We start from the raw sequence: 15,088 nt of genomic DNA, 5'->3' as shown, positions 1-15,088 counted from the left end.
CTGGTGGGGCACCTAAACCTTCGGCAGAGGCAACCTAGTGCTGAGAAAAATGTCTCTCTTCTAAAATGATGCTGAATTTTGCAAAAATATAGAAGGTTCTTGTTGTGTCCAGAGGACAGTTAGGCCTTGTACCCGCCCCATATTCCTTGGGCGGGAAAATACTGCAAGGTGATTGGTTGGCTCAGCCTGGCAGCCCGGTATACATATAGCTGCCAGGCACGGCCATGTTTGTCTTGTTTAGTTCTGTAAACTGTTACCTCCTGTTCAATAAAGAACCTTTACTTACTACAAGATTGCAGTCCTTCATTCCAGCAAGGATCTAACATCTCAGTTCTAATGCCAGGTAGAGGGAGCGGCTTGGGGCCTAAGAAGACGGAAGCAGAATCAACCAACTTTTCTCCAATCACTGACCAATTAATTGCCCCTCTGAACTTTGCGTCCCCATTTTCCGAAAGATCTTTGCAAGCAAAATGAGCTTTTACAACTTTTTTTAAAAAAAACAAAACGAGAGCTGATTTTCAGAAATCTTCCCAATTTTTGCTGGGGTGGGCGGGGAGGCTTGAGGAACATTTTGACCTGACCAGAATCAATTTATTATTATTTTTCAAGTGCCAGGTTTTCAGCATATCTGCACGAATGCCTAGTGGGCGTGCGCTGCACATGACTGTGCCATTCTGCAGCAAGCCCTGGGGAGGAGGGAAGCGAGAAGGGGAAGAAAAGGGCGATCGGCCATTCCCGTCACATATGGAAACCCCGTCACATCCTGGATGGTCGGGAGGAAGATGGGGGGTTGGGTGTAGGGGGAGGAAGGGGTTGGAGGTATGGGAAGGGGAGGGCTGGGGGTGGGGTCAAAGCTTGTGCTTCCATCGGGGGGGTCAGAGGTTAAAAGTAGTTGCTGCCATCCTCTGCCCAGTCCAGCTTCGGACGCTGCTTTTGGTGTTTCCTCCGGTCCTTGCGGGATTTGCGATGGTGGTGCTGCCGGCGCTGGCGGTGGTGACGATGGTGCCGCCGGGTTCTGTGGGACCGTCTGGCTACAAGGAATCAACAGCCAGGAAAGAGGGAGGCGTTAGTCGCTCAGCCCAGACTGGGCGGTAAATGCAACAAGGAGTAGCACTGCCCCAGTCCTCATTGAACATCTGCAATCATTTGCAACTACCAAGGTGATGAAATACCATATTTTTCAGAGTGTAAGACGCACCCTTTCCCCACCCCAAAAGAGGCTGAAATTTTGGGTGCCTCTTATATTCCGAATGTAGCTTTTTCAAAGCTATTTTTTCAGCCTTAACGAGGCGCTAATAATCTTCCCAGCTTGCAAGATTTTTTTTCATTACTACTCCCTCCAAATAAGTCTTCTTCCCAGCCCTAAGTCTTTGCAGGTTTGTTTCCATTCCTACTCCCTCCGAAAAAGGTTTTTTTCAGCCCTAACCAGGGGATAAAATAATGTATTTATTTATTTATTTTATTTATTTATTTTGTCCAATACACAATAATAGACAATGAAGGTAATAGAGGACACCTTCGAGGAAATAGAATTAGAGAAAGAATTGGATAGAGAGTATAGGATAAAATAATAAATGAGAGAATAGAAGAATGATATAGGGATAGAAGAGAAGATATATGGGATATAGGAGAGACAATAGGACAGGGGTCGGAAGGCACACAAGTGCACTTATGCACGCCCCTTCCTGACCTCTTAGGAATCTGGAGAGGTCAGCCGTGGACAGTCTAAGGGTAAAATGTTGGGGGTTAGGGGATGATACTACAGAGTCCGGAAATGAGTTCCGCACTTCAACAACTCTATTACTAAGTTGTATTCTGATAAGCAGATTCTTTTCCCTTAATTTCCTCCCCCCAAACTAAGGTGCGTCATATACTCTGAAAAATACGGTAAGTAACTTTGCAACCAATCCTTGCATTTATGGCCTTGGCAGGGCTTTAAAGTCACAAAAAGTTGAAGTACGATCCTAAACATAATTGTGGTTTCGCTTAGCAACCATTTCATAGAAACATAGAAAGGTAGAAGGTTGACTGCAGAAAAAGACCTCATGGTCCATCCAGTCTGCCCTTATACTATTTCCTGTATTTTATATCTTAGGATGGATCTGTGTTTATCCCAGGCATGTTTAAATTCAGTTACTGTGGATTTACCAACCACGTCTGCTAGAAGCTTGTTCCAAGCATCTACTGCTCTTTCAGTAAAATAATATTTTCTCACGTTGCTTCTGATCTTTCCCCCAACTAACCTCAGATTGGGCCCCCTTGTTCTTGTGTTCACTTTCCTATTGAAAACACTTATCTCCTGAACCTTATTTAATCCTTTAACATATTTAAATGTTTCGATCATATCTCTCCTTTCACTTCTGTGTAATATTATGGAGATATTGTATATCTTGTAAATAATACAAGATGAATGAATGAATAAAAAACCTTGTTGCTCATATATTTACAATTTATATTGTTTTATTTAATTTCCCAGTAAGATTTTATTGCTTATTTAGTATCCTATGGCTGTCACTAAGTGTTGTATTTTATGATTCACAACGAATGTATTTTTTAATGTACGGTTCCCTCCTGAAATTTCATTTAAGGACTGAGCTGTAGGTGCAAATTGGGGTTTCTAAACGAGGACTGTCTGTACTAAACGTTTCCAAAAGATATTTGCCTGCACCAACATTACGCATCAAGAGCCAGTTTGGCAGAAGGGCAAAACTGCTGGACTAGAAACCAGTAGATTCTCTTCTCTCCCTTGGCAGGAAAGTCACCTGAGTGACTTTGGGCCAGTCCTTTTTTCCTAGACTGTCCCACCCCACAGGACTGTTGTAGTGGGAAGAGGAGGCAGAAACCTTATGGGCACCAATTGCAGTTGTAGAAGCAAAAGTGGAATATAAATCAAATAAATAAGAAACTCACTGATCTACACCACATATTCATTGATCCTCCTATATTTCTCCCAATGCCACCCCTCTCCCCCCAAATATTTTCCTTCCTGACCTAGGTGTGGGCACTCAGGTACCCCTTGGCTGATCTTGAAGGTAAGTCAGACTTGGTCACACCTTGAGAATGGGAGACCATAAGGAAATCCTATGAGTATTGCAGCAGGAAATGGAGAGGGCGGGGCAGGGCAGGGGGGAGGGAAGAAGGAGGGAAGGAAAGAAAGAATGACAAAAAGAAGGGAAGAAGAAGAGATAAAAAGGAGGGAGGAAGAAAGGAAGGATAAAAAAGTGGGAGGGAGGGGGGAACGAAGGGATAAAAAAGAAACAAGGGTAGGTGAGTGAGTAAGATAGGAAGGAAGGAGGGAAGGAAGGCAGGATAAAAAGAAAAAGAGGAAGGGAGGAAGGCAGGATAAAAAGAAGAAAAGGGAAGGAGGGAGGGAGGGAGGAACGAAGGGATAAAAAAGAAACAAGGGTAGGTGAGTGAGTAAGATAGGAAAGAAGGAGGGAAGGAAGGATAAAAAGAAAAAGGAAGGGAGGAAGGAAGGAGGGAAGGAAGGATAAAAAGAAGAAAAGGGAAGGAGGGAGGAAGGGAGGGAGGAAGAATAAAAAGAAGAAAGAGGAGGGAGGAAGAAATGAAGAATAAAAAAGAAGTGGGAGGGAGGGAGGGAAGGAGGGAGGAACAAAGGGGTAAAAAAGAAAAAAGTGAGTGAGGTAGGAAGGAAGGAAGGATAAAAAGAAGAAAGGGAGGGAGGGAGGATAAAAAAGAAGTGGAAGGGAGGGAAGGAAGGAGGAATGAAGGGATAAAAAAGAAAAAAGTGAGTAAGGAAGGAAGGAAGGGAGGATAAAAAGAAAGGGAAGGAGGGAGGAAGAAAGGAGAAAAATAGGAAAGGATGGAAGGAAGAAAGGAAGGATAAAATAGAAGTGGGAGGGAGGGATGGATGGAGGAACAAAGGGGTAAAAAGAAAAAAGTGAGTAAGGAAGGAAGGGAGGATAAAAAGAAGAAAGGGAGGGAGGGAGGATAAAAAAGAAGAAAGAGGTGGGAGGAAGAAAGGAAGAATAAAAAAGAAGTGGGAGGGAGGGATGGAGGGATGGAGGGAGGAACAAAGGAATAAAAAGAAAAAAGTGAGTGAGGAAGGAAGGGAAGGAGGAAGGAAGATAACATACAGCAACATGTTTATTTTTTTAAAGCAAGAATTGAGCTGGTTTACCCGGAAGACGTACTTTTCCCGAATTTTTCTCCCTGCATCCACATACTCTGGTGCCTTTCTCCCATCCTTCCCCCCACCCAAATCCCACCTACCCTATTTTTTTTTAACCCCAGGGAGCAAAAGAGCTCTCCCAGTCCGACCCTGGGAGGTGCTGGTTCTTAGCCCAGTGCAAAAGGCACCGTGAACCCTTTCCCAGGCTTCCTTCCCCAGACCCACCCGAAGCCCTGCCCAGCCCGGAGGGAGAGAGGAAGCGGAAGGGAGCACGGATCCCGCAGCCTCCTAGCCAATCCGCTTCCACCCTCGGTCCCTGAAAAGCGACATCGGCAGGAACTCACGTTTCGTGCAGAGGACTTTGGGGTTCTCCCACAGGCCGTTGACGTGACATTTGATGGTGGGCAAATGTCTTTGGAGGAAGCCTTCGGCACACTGGTATCGGACGGTCGCGTGCACGCTGTACCTCTCCTTCTTCTTTCCGATGGGAGAAGCGTTTTCCACCAGAGGGGGCGGCCCGCATAGCACTGCAAAGATCATATAGACAAGACAAGTGTTGGTTATGAACTTTAAAGCCCTACATGGCATTGGACCAGATTATCTCCGGGACCGCCTTCTGCCGCATGAGTCCCAGCATCCGGTGAGGTCCCACGGATTTGGCCTTCTCCAGATCCCGTCCACTAGACCAGGGTTTCCCAACCTTGGCAACTTGAAGATATTTGGACTTCAACTCCCAGAATTCCACAGCCAGCGAATGCTGGCTGAGGAATTTTGGGAATTGAAGTCCAAATATTTTCTAGTTGCCAAGGTTGGGAAACACTGAACTAGACAATGTCATTTGGCAGGACCCAGGGGAAGAGCCTTCTCTGTGGTGGCCCTGGCCCTCTGGAATCAACTCCCCCCGGAGATTCACACTGCCCCCACCCTCCTCGCCTTCCATAAAAACTAAAAGACCTATTTATGCTGCCAGGCTTGGGGCCATTAAACCGTAGCCCCCTAGCCGACAAGTGTAGTATGTTTTGCTGTGTGAATGGTAATGAATGATTTTAAATCTTATTAGAGTTTTTAAAAAGCTCATCATCATCATCATTATTATTATTATTATTATTATTATTAGATTTGTATGCCGCCCCTCTCCGTAGACTCGGGGCGGCTTACAACAATAACAAGAACAATGTAAGAACAAATCTAATAATTTAAAAAACGCTAAAAACCCTATTATTAAAAGCAAACATACACACCAACATACCATGTATAAACTGTATAGGTCCGGGGGAGATGTCTCAGTTCCCCCATGCCTGACGGCAGAGATGGGTCTTAAGAACTTTACGAAAGGCAAGGAGGGTGGGGGCAGTTCTAATCTCCGGGGGGAGCTGGTTCCAGAGGGTCGGGGCCGCCACAGAGAAGGCTCTTCTCCTGGGTCCCGCCAAACGACATTGTTTAGTCGATGGGACCCAGAGAAGGCCAACTCTGTGGGACCTAACCGGTCGCTGGGATTCGTGCGGATTAGTTATATTAATTGGATTTTTAGATACATATATGGTATATTCTTTTTGACATGTTATGAGCCGCCCCGAGTCCTTGGAGAGGGGCGGCATAGCAATCCAATTAATACATAAATAAACAATAAATATAAGTTGTAGATGGGAAGGCAGAGAAAACATTTGCAACAGCTGTGGATTGATTTCAAAAACGCCTCCTCCTTCTTATTTCTCCCTCCCCCACTTTCAATTTTGGGGGATTATGGTTTCCAGCCCAAGGCAATTTCTATTTTTTCCCCCCGGGGACATTTTCACCCTATTTGCTAGGAATCCCAATTTAAATCCCCTCAGCATCCGTGGGTGTCGTAAGGCAATCATTCTGCAAAAGCTCTATTTAACCTTTGAGCGAGCGCTTTACTGCGCCGAGCGAGCTATTTGCTGCTTATAACTTCAATAAGCGGAGAGTCACGCAACTCGCTCGCTGGTTACCTCCCTGCTCGCTCAGGTAACATGATTACTTCCCCGAAGTCCGTGGCTGTAATAACAATTCCTTTTTAGTGACTCGGGAGGTCTGATTGTTCACTCTTCAGCTGATTATGTGCTCTTGAAAGGCATAGAGAGATGTAGAAGTATTTAAAAAAATTATAGAATGTGCAGAACTAGACATGATGACAAAACGCTTGAATAACCAAGCTGAAACAGAATTTTATAAAATACAGTGGTACCTCATCATACGAACTTAATTGGTTCCAGGAGGAGGTTCGTAAGGTGAAAAGTTCGTAAGATGAAACAATGTTTCCCATAGGAATCAATGTAAAAGCAAATAATGCGTGCAAATCCTTCAGGAAAATCCCAAACTTTAGAAGGGAGGCAAACAGAGGGCAGGAAGGAGCAGCTAAAGGGGGCGGGTGGAAGAAGCAAGGCTAGGCTAAAGGGTGAGTGGGAAGGAAGAAAGGTAAATGGGGCGCCCCTCCCTTTTCTTTCTTCAAAAGACACCGTTTCAGTGCCTTTGCAAGCACGTTGTTCTCTGCAAAATCTTTCCTCCTCCAAGCCGCCCCTCCCTTTTCTTTCTTCAAAAGACACCCTTTCAGTGCCTTTGCAAGCACCTTGTTTTCTGCAAAATCTTTCCTCCTCCAAGCCGCCCTTCCCTTTTCTTTCTTAAAAAGACACCCTTTCAGTGCCTTTGCAAGCACGTTGTTCTCTGCAAAATCTTTCCTCCTCCAAGCCGCCCCTCCCTTTTCTTTCTTCAAAAAAGGGAAAAAAGGAAACCCCTTCATCCCAGCAGCAGCTGCTTGGGTTCGTAAGGTGAAAATAGTTTGGGAGAAGAGGCAAAAAAATCTTAAACACTGGGTTCGTATCTTGAAAAGTTCGTTAGAAGAGGCGTTCGTAAGATGAGGTACCACTGTATGGGATAAAGTATATAAATAGTGGAATCTTAAAAATAGTGGTAAAATTATATAAGTAAGAACTTATAATGATTTGAATTTATCAACTAGAAAGTTAATTGTATGTTTAGATGGAAGAATATTTTTAGTCATATCAAATAAGTGAATATTAATTAATTAATTAAACAACATGATAGTAATAGACAGAACGTAATAGTTTAAAAATAATAAAAACACAGAGTATTTTTTATAATGTTACTAATATTAAGTATTACTTTTTTACATAGTATTGTGAGTTTAAGTATTTTATAATTTATAGATAGCAAAATTAACCAAAGTTATACAAATCATAAACTACAAACAATAGAGTTAAATTTAATAAGAATATAGAGTGTGAGTGTTATATTTCTGAATTGATCTGATTATATTTAGACTTTTTTTTTGTATTACTTAGACTTCTATGATAAGCGGAGCAATGGTAGCTCCTTGAATGTTGAATGTTGTTCGTCTTTGTATGTCTAATGAAAAACAATAAAAAAATTTTTTTAAAAAAAGAAAGGCATAGAGAGACAAAGTTCTACAGCAACGAGCAAACATGATCAGAGTTTATATGCCTCATGTATTTTGGAAGTCTTTTCGAACGGAGGCACGGCCTTCTCCTTTGAGGCTGATGCAGGGAAGGGCTACCAAAACTTTTACTACTACATGTAGGTCTCAAAATGGGTGAGCAGTGTGGTTGGGCGGTAGGAAAAGCAAGTAGGATGCTTGGATGCATAGCCAGAGGTATAATAAGCAGGAAGTGGGAGATTGTGATCCTGCTATATAGAGACCACATTTGGAATACTGTGTTCAGTTCTGGAGACCTCACCTACAAAAAGATATTGACAAAATTGAACGGGTCCAAAGACGGGCTACAAAAAGGGTGGAAGGTCTTAAGCATAAAACGTATCGGGAAAGCCTTAATGAACTCAATCTGTATAGTCTGGAGGACAGAAGGAAAAGGGGGGGCATGATCGAAACATTTAAATATGTCAAAGGGTTAAATAAGGTTCAGGAGGGAAGTGTTTTTAATAGGAAAGTGAACACAAGAACTAGGGGGCACAATCTGAGATTAGTTGGGGGAAAGATCAGAAGCAATGTGAGAAAATATTATTTTACTGAAAGAGTAGTAGATGCTTGGAACAAACGTCCAGCAGACGTGGCTGGTAAATCCACAGCAACTGAATTTAAACATGCCTGGGATAAACATAGATCCATCTTAAGATAAAATTGGGGGAGAAGAAATCATTTAACAAATCGAAATCGAAACAATAAATATCTCACTTAGCAACAGGAATTTTGGGCGCAATTGAAGTCATAGTCAGGGACTACCTTTAACATTTGTTGAGCCTGTCATAATTTTGAATTAAGCCAGCAACCTTTAAATGAGGATGACTCTGCACTGATGCTATTACTGAGTTGGATAATGAAATGTCTGCATGAAAACAGCCAAGCTCAGGGGGCACCAAGGAGGACCCCACATGTTCAAACTGTGGCCCAAACAAATGACATTGAAATTCGATTCAATTCAATTCAATTTATTAGATTTGTATGCCACCCCTCTCCGAAGACTCGGGGCGGCTCACAACAATAATAAAAACTATTCCAGCGAAAACAAATCTAAAACAAATGCATTGGCTGCTGATCAGTTTCCGGTCACAATTCAAAGTGTTGGTCATGACCTTTAAAGCCCTACATGGCATTGGACCAGATTACCTCCGGAACCGCCTTCTACCGCATGAATCCCAGCGACCAATAAAGTCCCACAGAGTTGGCCTTCTCCGGGTCCCGTCGACTAAACAATGTCGTTTGGCGGGCCCCAGGGGAAGAGCCTTCTCTGTGGCGGCTCTGGCCCTCTGTAACCAACTGCCCCCGGAGATTAGAATTGCCCCCACCCTCCCTGTCTTTCGTAAACTACTCAAGACTCATTTATACCGCCAGGCATGGGGGAGTTGAGATATTCCTTCCGCCTAGGCCATTACAAGTTATGCATGGTATGTTTGTGTGTATGTTTGGTTTTATAATAAGGGTTTTTAGTTGTTTTATTATTGGATTGTCACCAGTGTTCCCTCTCATTTTTTGGGGGGGGTGGGCGGAAAAGTATAGTGTCTGAGTGGCAGTCCCTTCGGGACTGGGCGGCACAGAAATAATAAATAAATAAATAAATAAAAAATAAACAAACAAACAAACAAACAAAACAAACAAACAAACAAACAAACAAACAAATAACCCACCCTGTTTTGCCTCAGAGAATTTCAAAATAAAATACTATACTATGTGTCTATAACAGTGAGCTCATAATAGGGCAACTCTATCAATATCAAAATGCCACTTAAATAGTTGAGCTAGTTTCAAACTAGATTTTGAGTTTCTTTCTCTCTTCCTTACTCCCATTCTTTTTCTTTCTCTTTTCCTTCCTCTCTTTTTTCTATCTGTTTCTCTCTCTTCCTCTCTTCCTCTCTCTCTCCTTCCCTCTCACTCTTTCCCTCTCGGCTTCTGGGCAGGTTTGGAAAACTCTGAGTTGATGATGATTTTTAAGTGAGTGATTGCTCACTGCTCAGCTTAGAGGGAACTATGATTGTCACATGCTGTTTTTATCATTGTTGTTAGCCGCCCCGAGTCTACGGAGAGGGGCGGCATACAAATCCAATTAATAATAATAATAATAATAATAATAATAATAATAATAATAATAATAATAATAATATTAAATGTCCCTGTGAGTCACCAGAGATGCTGGATTTGATTTTTCCCTTCACTACTTTCCTCCTAGGTTTAAGCAGACTCTCTGTGGATATTTCTGCATTTAAGGATGCTGATTCAAATCTGAATTGATCTGCTTTACAAAATACAATAAGGGAACAAGTTGAATGAATCTCTGCCTCAGAAGGTTTACAATCTGTGTTTTATCACAGTAAGAGATGCAGGAGCGGGAACTGCAACTTGTACAAATCTGGCTTTAAAGGAAGAAACAATCTGAATTCTGAAGGGAATTTCTTTCTCCTGAGGTAATTTATTTTTTATCTTCAGATGTTCTAGGACCGTGATGGCGAACCTATGGCACGTGTACCACAGGGGGCATGTGGAGCCATATCAGAAGGTGCACAAGGTGTTGCCCTGTGTCAGCTGCAGCGCGTATGAGCGCACCAGCCAGCTGATTTCTGACCTTGGGGAAGGCTGTTTTGCCTTCCGGAGGCTTCAGGGAAGCTTTTCTGAAGTCCTGGAGTGCAAAAAACCACCCAATGAGGAAACCAGAAGTTTGTAAAAATGGACTTCCAGTTTGCCCGTAGTACTGTTTTTTGAACTCTGGAGCTTTCAGGGAAGCTTCCTGAAGGCCCGGAGTGCTAAAAACACCACAACAAGCAAATCGGAAGTTCAGAAAATGGACTTCCGGTTTCTCCATTGTGCTGTTTTTTGCACTACGGAAGCTTCCTGAAGTCCTGGAGTGCAGAAAACAGTCCAACGGGGAAACCAGAAGTCCGTTTTTCTGAACTTCCAGTTTGCCTTTTGCCCGTTTTTTCACCATCCCAGGCTTCAGTGAGGCCTTTGTGCATTCACGGGGAGGGGAGATTGTGCGCAAGTACAGGGGCAGTGAGGGCATGTGTGCATGTGTGGGAGGAGGAAATGGGTGTGGGCATGTGCACATGTGTTAGCACATGCACGCACATACACACTTTTGGCACGTGAACCAAATAAACATTCGCCATCACTGTTTCAGGGCCTTTTATAAATCCAACTGAAGCCAAAGGGCCTGGAGTGAAATGCTACTGCTTCGGCCCAGTTTGGGTGTATTGGTAGTGGCGGCCACCAGTGGTTTCGAGAACTAGTCGTGGTGGCAGCATAAGGCTCTGCTTACCCTCCCCCAACACCGCCATTTTCTTTTTTTAAAAAAACCCAGATGCACAAAGGGTGAAAATTGCCCACTTCCAAACCGATAGGGAAAGGTAAGTATATCTAACCACTGCAAAGGGCTCATTTGGGGATGAAGTTATAGTCCCATACTTCAGGTACACAGGAAAAGGGGATTTCTATACTTAATTAGCAACTTTTATCAGAGCTAATATATCTTTAGCCCTGGCAATGGAAGACCCCGTTTCTCAAACCTGTCAGAAACAGCTGGAGGTTAATGTGACTTTTCCAACAAGCAACTTGGAGGGTCTTATCAGTTTTAATGGGAGAATTTCAAAGGCAAATTAACATAAGTGGGAGAAAAACGGCCCCAAAGAGGCTCATTTCATTCCTGCCTCCACCAGCTGGAAAACAGAGAAATTAGGACCCCTGAGTAAGAACACCACAGGTTTTTTGGGGGGAAAAAACTCTGTGGTGAGAAAAATCACAGCTGTAGTTACCTCCCCCCACCTTTCTTTTTAAAGAAGCTGTTAAGTACAGATTAAGTACGGTATATAAAAAAACCTCAACTCATTTCAACTAATTCTTGGGGTTTTGTGTTACATTTCCTTCCTACTAAAGCAGCAGTCACCAACTAGGGGTCCATGCATAGACCATCGGTGGTCCGCAAGAAAAGTTTGGTGGTCTGCAGAAAAATTATTAGCATTTTTTTCTTATTTTGCACTAAATCAGGGGTCCTCAAACTGTGGGTTCCTGGGCTGGATACGTGCAATGAACATTTGCGTTTATTTATTTATGTTATTGATTGATTGATTTTGTCCATCACACAATGAGGGTTTTAGTGGGTATACACATAGTAAAATACATAATGAAGGTTATAGAGGATATACTCATAGTAAAATATATCTAAGAAAGAATAGAAGAGAAGATATAGGAATAAAACATACAAATGAAAGAATAGAAGAAGAGATATAGGAATAGAAGAAAGGAATAGGAGATATTGGAGAGCAATAGGACAGGGGACGGAAGGCACTCTAGTGCACTTGTACTGACCTCTTAGGAATCTGGAGAGGTCAACTGTGGATAATCTAAGGGTAAAATGTTGGGGGTTTAGGGATGACACTATGGAGTCCGGTAATGAGTTCCATGCTTCGAGAACTTGGTTACTGGAGTTGTATTTTTTATAGTCAAGTTTGGAGAGGTTAATATTAAGTTTAAATCTGTTGTGTGCTCTTGTGTTGTTGTGGTGTGGAGTTTTGGGCTGAGGGAAAGTGTGGCCAAGTGTGATTGGACACACAAGGAATTTGTCTTGTTCTGTGGCAGTTCTGTGTTAACAAAAACTTCAGAAAAGAAGGATTTAGGGGTCGTGATTTCCGAAAGTTTCAAAATGGGTGAGCAGTGTGGTTGGGCAATAGGAAAAGCAAGTAGGTTGCTTGGCTGCATAGCTAGAGGTATAACAAGCAGGAAGAGGGAGATTGTGATCTCGCTGTATAGAGCACTGGTGAGACCCCATTTGGAATACTGTGTTCAGTTCTGGAGACCTCACCTACAAAAAGATATTGATAAAATTGAAGGGGTCCAAAGACAGACTACAAAAATGGGTGGAAGGTCTTAAGCATAAAACGTATCAGGAAAGACTTAATGAACTCAATCTGTATAGTCTGGAGGACAGAAGGGAAAGGGGGGGACATGATCGAAACATTTAAATATGTTAAAGGGTTAAATAAGGTTCAGGAGGGAAGTGTTTTTAATAGGAAAGTGAACACAAGAACAAGGGGACACAATCTGAAGTTAGTTGGGGGAAAGATCAAAAGCAACGTGAGAAAATATTATTTTACTGAAAGAGTAGTAGATCCTTGGAACAAACTTCCAGCAGACGTGGTTGGTAAATCCACAGTAAGTGAATTTAAACATGCCTGGGATAAACATATATCCATTGTAAGATAAAATACAGGAAATAGTATAAGGGCAGACTAGATGGACCAGGAGGTCTAGTTCTGCCATCAGTCTTCTATGTTTCTATATCCCTCCTGGACCTTATTTAACCCTTTGACATATTTAAATGTTTCGATCATGTCCCCCCTGTTTCCTCTGTCCTCCAGATTATACAGATTGAGAACCAGCTCCCCCCAGAGATTAGAACTGCCCCCACCCTCCTTGCCTTTTGTAAACTCCTTAAAACCCACCTCTGCCGTCAGGCATGGGGGAATTGAGACATCTCCCCCTGTATGGTATGTTTGTGTGTATGCTTTGTTTTTTAATAAGGGGTTTTTGGTGACTTTTAATTATTAGATTTGTTATACATTGTTTTTATTGTTGCTGTGAGCCGCCCCGAGTCTACAGAGAGGGGCGGCATACAAATCTAAATAATAATAATAATAATAATAATAATAATAATAATAATAATAATAATAATAATGCTGCGCAACACATTGGGAGCAACAGGAGTGGCCACACCCACCTGATGTATATCTGTATCTCTTTTTTTTTTGCTGATGTACAAGGTAATTTACCTGTATCTTTTTTGCAGACGTACGGGAGTTTGTAGTTACACGGGACATCGTTCCACTTCCCAGTCTCGTGGGACACCAACACCACGCAATCCTCGCCACCGGCAAAGAAATTATCGGGCTGGTTTTCACGCCAATTCTCGTATTGCTAGTAAACAACAAAGAACAACACGGAAATTAAAAATATAGTTCCCAAGGTTGCACATTCGTTGCCTCTTCCTTTTAATATTTTTTTTTCCTGGATCAGGGATGTCCAATCTTGACCACTTTAAGACTTGCGGACTTCAACTCCCAGAATTCCCCAGCCATCCATTTCATCAGCTGACCGGGGAATTCTGGGAGTTGAAGTCCGCAAGTCTTAAAGTGGTCAAGATTGGACATCCCTGATCTAGATCATGCATGCACAAAAGGAGTGGAGCTTGCATAACATTGGCACACTGCTGCTTTTATAATTTGCTGCTTGGACTTCGCTGGACACCAGTGATGGCCTCCTAGGGGTACAGTCAGGCATGCAGAAGTAGTAGAAAAATTTTGAATTTTTTTCTTTTTTTCCTTCTGGGCTCTGGGTATGTTTTTCCTATTGCAGTAAATGCGGTTGAATGTGTATAATTTTAGAAGAGCTGTGTGTGCATGTGCGTGTGTACATACATTTTGTATAGTAGATAATGTATATTTTTGTGTGCCTGTGTGTAATATGTATGTACTCATATGGCATATATACATAGAATTAAATAGTATATGTTGGATGCTCAGTAATATTTCCGGTCACAATTCAAATAGTTGGTTATGACCTATAAAGCCCTTCATGGCATCGGGCCAGAATATCTCCGAGACCGCCTTCTGCCGCACGAATCCCAGTGACCGGTTAGGTCCCACAGAGTTGGCCTTCTCCGGGTCCCGTCAACTAAACTGACCCAGGGGAAGAGCCTTCTTTGTGGCGGCCCCGACCCTCTGGAACCAGCTCCCCCCGGAGATTAGAATTGCCCCCATCCTCCTTGCCTTTCGTAAACTCCTTAAAACCCACCTCTGCCATCAGGCATGGGGGAAATTGAGACATTTTCCCCGAGCCTATACAGTTTATGCATGGTATGTTTGTGTGTATCTTTGCTTTTAATAATGGGGTTTTTAGTGTTTTTTAAATTATTAGATTTGTTGTACATTGTTTTATTGTTGCTGTGAGACGCCCCGAGTCTACGGAGAGGGGCGGCATACAAATCTAATAAACAATAATAATAATAAAAGAATAGTAAATAGATAGGGGAAGTTGTATCTCTTTGAGACGAGGAGAGACCAGGCACCCTAACCCTAACCCAAACCCTTGATGTGAATGACGTCAAGTTGGCCACCTTTAAGCCAGTCACATGACCTTTAAGCCACCCCCTGGTCACATGATCATCAAGCCACTCCCACCTGGTCACATGGCCGGCAAGCCACACCCACAGTGTGGTAGTAAAAAGTTTTGCAGCCCTTCACTGCGGGACACCACTATTCCAGTGGGAAAATGCCTTGTGTCATTTGCCCCACTTAGTGGTTTCTACAAGATTTCAGCAAAAAAAGTCAAGGTGGGAACCAGAAGAATAGGATCGATGCTCTGCCTGGTTTTTGAATGTGCGTTGCACATAAAACATGTAACTCACATCAAAACAGGCAGTGTGATGACTCAGGGCAAGGCACAGAGATAACACCAGCAGC

At 42.8% G+C, this 15,088-nt stretch overlaps 1 protein-coding gene and 1 long non-coding RNA gene across 2 annotated transcripts in view; one reads left to right on the top strand and one right to left on the bottom strand.

Annotated features, from left to right (window-relative positions):
• Positions 1 to 569: 569 nt before the first annotated feature.
• The window catches only part of NCAN (neurocan), a 134,679-nt gene continuing 120,160 nt past the window's right edge, over positions 570 to 15,088 (bottom strand). Inside the window, exons 12-14 of the mRNA XM_070746268.1 lie at positions 13,400 to 13,544; positions 4,477 to 4,659; positions 570 to 1,027 (exon numbers count right to left, since the gene is read on the bottom strand). Of these exons, the coding sequence (XP_070602369.1) occupies positions 876 to 1,027; positions 4,477 to 4,659; positions 13,400 to 13,544 (480 nt within the window). The 3' untranslated portion in view covers positions 570 to 875. The remainder of the gene's footprint in view (positions 1,028 to 4,476; positions 4,660 to 13,399; positions 13,545 to 15,088) is intronic.
• On the top strand, positions 4,417 to 13,587 carry LOC139164298 (uncharacterized). Its single transcript, XR_011558599.1, has 3 exons — positions 4,417 to 4,570; positions 9,811 to 10,045; positions 13,417 to 13,587. It is a non-coding gene; the product is annotated as an uncharacterized lncRNA (long non-coding RNA).

Source organism: Erythrolamprus reginae, chromosome 1 (assembly GCF_031021105.1).
Source record: "Erythrolamprus reginae isolate rEryReg1 chromosome 1, rEryReg1.hap1, whole genome shotgun sequence".
Taxonomy (NCBI): Eukaryota; Metazoa; Chordata; class Lepidosauria; order Squamata; family Dipsadidae; genus Erythrolamprus; species Erythrolamprus reginae.
Note: the sequence above shows the minus strand (reverse complement) of the source record. Positions and strands in the feature narration are given on the sequence as shown.